At 32.6% G+C, this 6,519-nt stretch overlaps 1 protein-coding gene across 1 annotated transcript in view; it reads right to left on the bottom strand.

Annotated features, from left to right (window-relative positions):
* Nucleotides 1–4,379: 4,379 nt before the first annotated feature.
* Nucleotides 4,380–6,519, bottom strand: part of LOC149255985 (myosin-15-like) — a 373,652-nt gene continuing 371,512 nt past the window's right edge. Inside the window, exons 38-41 of the mRNA XM_089460621.1 lie at nt 5,679–5,735; nt 5,476–5,556; nt 5,232–5,314; nt 4,380–5,057 (exon numbers count right to left, since the gene is read on the bottom strand). Of these exons, the coding sequence (XP_089316747.1) occupies nt 4,940–5,057; nt 5,232–5,314; nt 5,476–5,556; nt 5,679–5,735 (339 nt within the window). The 3' untranslated portion in view covers nt 4,380–4,939. The remainder of the gene's footprint in view (nt 5,058–5,231; nt 5,315–5,475; nt 5,557–5,678; nt 5,736–6,519) is intronic.

Below are 6,519 nucleotides of genomic sequence, written 5' to 3'. Positions count from 1 at the left end.
CCTCTTGGTATTTAGTGGGAAGATCAACAAATTTGTAAAATTTATCATATAAAAGGGTGTTGACAAAACATTTTTACATCATTTTTTTAAACATACCCTACACTTAACAATATTGTATATATCTCTATTTAATTTCTTAACTTAGGTACTCTTCAAGACTCCTAGAAAATGTTACACTTAAATAATACCACCAAATCAAACATGGTGATATTAACTCTCTCTCTCTCTCTCTCACACACACACACACACACACACACACACACATATATATATATAACTCAAGGTTTTGAAATTATCACAATAATTTTAGTGATTATTGCAATAATTTGAAAATTTACATCATCTCAATGTCAATATCACTAAAAACTTAAGTCATCTAACATAATGACACAAGATAGAGAGGACATCAAAATATAAGTGTTTAAGGACATGACAATCCCAAAAATTAGACATGATTTATATATAGAGATATATAAATCTAAAGATATATGAATGTTCATATATTTTTCATTTTGTGTAATTCACAAATCAGTGAATTATTACACACAAAAATGAAACATATACAAAGATTCATATCTCTATAGATTTTAGAAACTAAAGATTTACAAATTTTACATAGTAATACGAATTCAATCATATAACCAAATTAACACCAAGTGCAATCTATCTTTGAACAAAAAATACATCAACAAAGAAGCTCTAAATGGCTTATAAAATCCAAAATGTCTTGCTATAAAAAATAACTACATATCATCAAAATTTATTGTTTATATTGGGATCCTCATCATTGAGATTATGTTTAGGTGATAAGTACATTTTTACTAGGGTCATAACGAAGAAGTTCAACAATCACTATAACCAACATCGAGGGATATAGAGGGTTTAGTGCTCTTGATTAAATGCTAGTACCATACTTACATACATGACATAATCAAATGGAAACATTGTAGTTCCCCAAATCTAGAAAATTGTTAGATTTGTTGTATTTTTTGTGCGATTCTCTATTTTTTCCATATGAAATCCAATGAAGTTAGAACCACCCTAAACACCCTGAAACAATTCATGGTAATGTTCAAAAATTTAAGTAAAAATACGAAAATGAAAGATAAAGGAGAGTATCTTAGACAAATCCACTTACCTAACATTTAAAACCCCTTCTTTTTCTAACACATCACAATAACCCTCAACTACACTCCAAATTGCCTCACAATACCAACTCGCTGAGTGAAATAACGAAAAAGAAAGCATTATGACTCAAGACCAAGACCAGGAATTTTTAGTAAATCACATGAAAATTTGGTAAAAAAAACATGTCTTTTAATAGACTACGTAACGTTCATTTTAAGGAAAAAAATGTGATTTTATCAAATCAAAAAATTGCTTAACCAAAAATATCACAATTTTTTAGCACATTGTTGAAAAATTGATGATGATATCAACATTTTCTCCAAAGAATTAAATGAGATTTATAATAAAAGTACATATCAATATCTTTAACATTAATAATTTAGGTTTACGTTTTTCCTACTTTTAATCATAACATTTTAACATTAATAATTTAGGTTTATGTTTTTCCTTCTTTTAAACATAACATTTACATTCTACATTAAAAAACAAGAAACAAAAAATTTAGAAATAGAGAATTTAAACATATTAAAATTCTTCTAAATAAAATGCAACTAGACATTCTTCATGAGTTATACTTATAATGTTTTAAACCATGAAATTTACATAATAAAAAAAGAAATGTTCAACTTGACATTTTTCACGAGTTATATTTTTCACGAGAGTTATATTTGTAGTATTTTAGACTTTACAATTTATATAAATAATAAATATTTATATATTATTGTTTTAGTTGGTTTCATTTTTAGGCAAGTTAGTATTAAATATTATCATTGCTATACATGAAATTTATAAAAACATCCGAAAAGCTCTCTTATTTTTTTTGGGGACCATAACACCATCAAAATGTTTAAAAGTAGTGTTATTTAGCTTTACCAATCATGTATGCATGAGATAAAGTAAAAAAAAAAAATATTTTACACTGTTTGAATATATAAAACCCTAAATTAGTTAAGCATATAAAATGAGAAGGAAGAAGAAAGAGAAAAATTATTTTAACGTCTACGAGGCTAAAGAAAGCCTATGAGACAGATTGCTTCTTCATCTGCTTGATGTATTCAGCTCTTTTTCTGTGAAGTTCCAAAATAAATGCTGCCAGCATATCTGCATAACCTTCCCTATTGTCTTTGAAAGCCTTACATTCTAAAATGAAATGTTTTTCTATTTCCACTTTCCGGAAGAACAAAAAATGCACTCTTTCCTCCCCCACTTCCTTTGGCCTTTTCCAACACAACTTTGGAAAAAAAAAAAAGAAAAAAAAAATCACCGACAACATTTTTAAACTTTACATGATTTGCATCCCCTTGACATGTGAGGAGACATCAGTGGAGAAATACCAAAGTAACTGAGCCTCTTTGAAGGCATCCAGTAAGTGTGGGGCTAATATTTTGACCCCACGCTCAAATTAAGATTTTCAATTCAATTCAAGGAGAGTTGTCCTTTTCAATGCCATCAAATTTATTTCTTCAATCCACCTTGCAAGTATCCTTGTAGCTGGTCATCATCTCAGATTTTATAAATTCGGGAATATACTATTACCATAAAACTTTCATAGAATGGTTAGGATGTCGTGGTTTTTCCAGTCTTTAGTAACTTCAGAGAGCTCTTGTTTACCCTTTCCAATTGCGCTTTCCCGCATACAACCTGCTTGCGTTTGAGTCTCAAACTTCCCTTCCAAACCCTTCGGGCATTAAACGCATGTATTTGAGTTTGATTGAATTTAAGCAACGATCAAGACAAGACTCTTGAAGTTATAGACATCTAAGTTGCATTAGCTAAACTTAAGATGGACTAAAGCATTTTTCTCTGGGAAAAGCGATGAAATTTAAAACAGGGTCCAAAGAACTTTTAATTGAAGATATATACAATGAAGTACCATTAGCGCTTGCCAACTAGTAAAAACTGAGATCAGATTCCTATGCTAACCTAACCTAGCTAATTCACACCATCTCACTCAACTTGACTCTTAACGCAAATGCCATACCACTGCCTACAATTTCTATATAAGTATACAGTCTAGCAACATGCCATTCTTGATGTCCAATCGACTCTAGCTTGTGAATGCCAAATTCATTGTTACCAATTTGGAAAAATTCTTTCAAAGTCTAAAGCTTTTGCGATAAATTTTTGCGGTTCTGTGTATTCTCTGAAGTAATGTCAATAGTTTTCCAAAAGAAAAACAGAGGAAAGTGATGACTCCAAGTAACTTGTTTGAGACTTGTATTTCATGACTGGTCTTCAGAGCCTTGGAGCATCTTTTGTTTAGTTCTTCATTGAAAATCCGATTTATCTAACTCTCTCTCGAGTATCTTTTACCATGATCTGTGTCCTTTGATGCCATGTTATTAATCCATTGCACCCGTATTCAATCATCCAGAGCAAATACTAATTCCTAGGCATGTTCCAGTGTATGGATGATTGAACACGGGTGAAATGGATTAATAATTTGAGCATGAGAGGTGCAATGGGAATTAGGTATTTCATAATTTGAGCATGAGAACTGCAAAACCTGCCATGTTTTGAGAAATATGGCAGACATATTGCAGGTACCGCCTCACACCCTTGGCTATAGTAATAATATAAGAAAAAGCTATAGTAATATAAGAAAATTGTACACATTCAGGCGTACTATAACTCACTAAGAGTTATATGCACAACATTGGACTTTAACCTCTGTCATGCTGCCGTAAATAAGAAACTTGGGAGTCCCACAGCTACGATGCTGTTGGATTCTTGTATTTGCGCTTCATGTAGATTCTGTAGACCACATCCATTTGCGCTAACTGAACAGCTAATTCTGGCACTTCATTTTTTAACTTTTAATATGTGCATGCTAAGAGAAATGTTAAGGAAGAGATAGATTTGATATCATATAGAAGTTCATTCGAACAGGCCATGCAAGTAAGCATTGCCCAATCTTCCCTATAATAATCTTCCGAAGCTTCAATTGAAGGCAAATTATAGAATGACTGCAAAACTTGGGGTAGGAAACTGCACGCAAATGTTTCCTGCAAATTCTTTATTATATAACTGATTCAATTATGGAAGGTAGCCCTTATTTGCCTGAAACTCTCATAATTTAGAGAATAAAAGCGATACAAAATGGACTTACGATTCCAACAATTAGTATGTAGGAACAGAGGAAAGGACTATTATTACTGATCATTAGTATGACTTTCAATTTGATTCTTGCGTCTCTAGATATACAATGTTATACATCAAGCAGATCTTTACAAAACTAAATAAGATTCTACTCTGTTAAGTTGTTTCTGTATTTATTATGGAAAGAATTGTACATCTCATATCATTCTTGCACAATTGAAGGTCAAAAAATGTTACAAAACAATTACAACTGTCATGATCTGTACTTGCATCAAAATTGAGCAAGCAATCATAATGTAGGCAGCCTCCACGCAAGATACTTATCGCCATTCTGGATTCCCAATCTGCAATATGAGTTTCACTTGTGCAAATAAAATTCTGAGCTGCAAGATAGAACAATAGTTAGAAGTGAATACCATGGTTTTGCCTTGTAAAATGGATTTTGAATCCTGCGGCATCCCAAAGGAGCATATAAATCTTCAAAGGGAACATCTCTACTCGATGTGCCCAGCTGTTGTGGTCCTATTATAATACATGCTGACTATCTGGACTGTTGCCATGAAAGCTACAGAAGATGTGCTTGAACTTCATGATCGAAACCGGGGCAACAATTCTTGGTTCAGAAGACTTTACAATAAAAATTATGTCTTCCTTTGCATAGGCTGTAGAAAAGCATTAGATTAACAAACTCCAAAGCCCATCACATCAATTTTCAATGCCCTAGCAAAAGACGAAAAGTTGGGAATTCATGAAGCAAGGGTGGTAACTCAACGTCAGAGATATCTATATCGCCAATATTGTTTGATATATCGTCGGCAGAGAATGGGATGCTGCCAAAAAATGTTGGAGTGTGGGTTAACAAATAGCGTTAGGAGTAGAGATATTTGAAAGAAGAAATAGGGAGATACTGCTTCAGAGTCTACGTAACTATTTCAAAATAGCGAAAACACGTTTCCATATTATTATAAACCATCAAATAAATACATAACCAATAAGATTCGTACCTTAAATCATCATCCAATAAAAAAGAATGATTAGAAGTATCACTTGAATCATTTTTCAAAATCTCCCTCATGCTTTTAATAACCTGTAAAGAATTGGCTGTAAATTTTAACTCATATAAAGTGATTCCAAAAACCTAGCTGTTGCAGGTAACAAAGCAATTTTTGGCATTATCACGAGAGAAAACATACCAAAATGACACAAAATTAGAAAAAAGTCGTGATAAAAAACCATATTCTGACTCACATCATTTGATAAACTTTGTGTGCCATATTTATCATCCCAGTACATCGTGCTTATCCGGTATAACTGTCGAATGCTTAACACCTAATTATGAATAATTTAACAACAGCTGCAATTAGACAAATAAAATATGCATAAAAGCTCCCCAAACATTGTAACTGTTACCATGAGAAAGATCTTGGTTTATGGCAATATTGGATGCATACCGGACATAGATCATGTGAAATTTCATCCAAAGACTTCTTCTGTTTCTGATGTATAACCTGCATGTTATAAGCACCAAAAGAGCTCAGTAAATTATGCCTACTATGTCTAAAATGATTATATATATATATATATATATAGAAAGCTCAGGTTCAGAAAACAATTTCCTGCAGATTTAATGTTATCAATTTACATAATCCCAGATTCGTGATTTACTCCCTCTGTGAAAACTATTCAGGAACATAAATTTGAGTCCAAACATGTCAGTAAAATATTTGAATGCATTTCATAACAGTTTCCTATAGTTATGCCAGTACTTCCTACGTAACTTATTTCCTTTTTCAAAATCGTTTTAGTTTTAGAAACTCCAAATTCTAGATTCCGTATCATATTTGTGTTTATTAAGATTAGACAGAGACTGCACATGTTAATGATGCATTTGTATAGGTTTCTTTAGGCTATCCCGCAATAATTTCAGCTGCCCTATCAAGCAGCCTGAAACTCATTCACTAATTTTTGACATGGCAACCCCTTCAAAGATTCCAAGGATACCTGAGATTGATACATTTTACAGAAGGAAGAGGAATACCTGTGGAACGTTGTTTTGGATAATGATTTTACAATTAATCTGAAAGGGGTAAGCAGATTATCCCTTGACTAGTGATCACTTACAGAACGTGAGCACTTGCTTGATGTATCCTGCCCTCCTTTTGGGATGGTTTGATGATGATGATGATGACTTGAGACTCCTCTAGAGGGGATGGTACACTGCTCAACATGATGACATCATGCCCTAGCTCCATGATGTCCCCTTCATGTGGTTTGGATTAATGCCTTGGGCGT

This window comes from Pinus tabuliformis, chromosome 7 (assembly GCF_031772625.1).
Source record: "Pinus tabuliformis cultivar Carrire ecotype Pingquan chromosome 7, CPIR1, whole genome shotgun sequence".
NCBI lineage: Eukaryota > Viridiplantae > Streptophyta > Pinopsida > Pinales > Pinaceae > Pinus > Pinus tabuliformis.
This window is presented reverse-complemented; position numbering and strand designations above follow the sequence as displayed.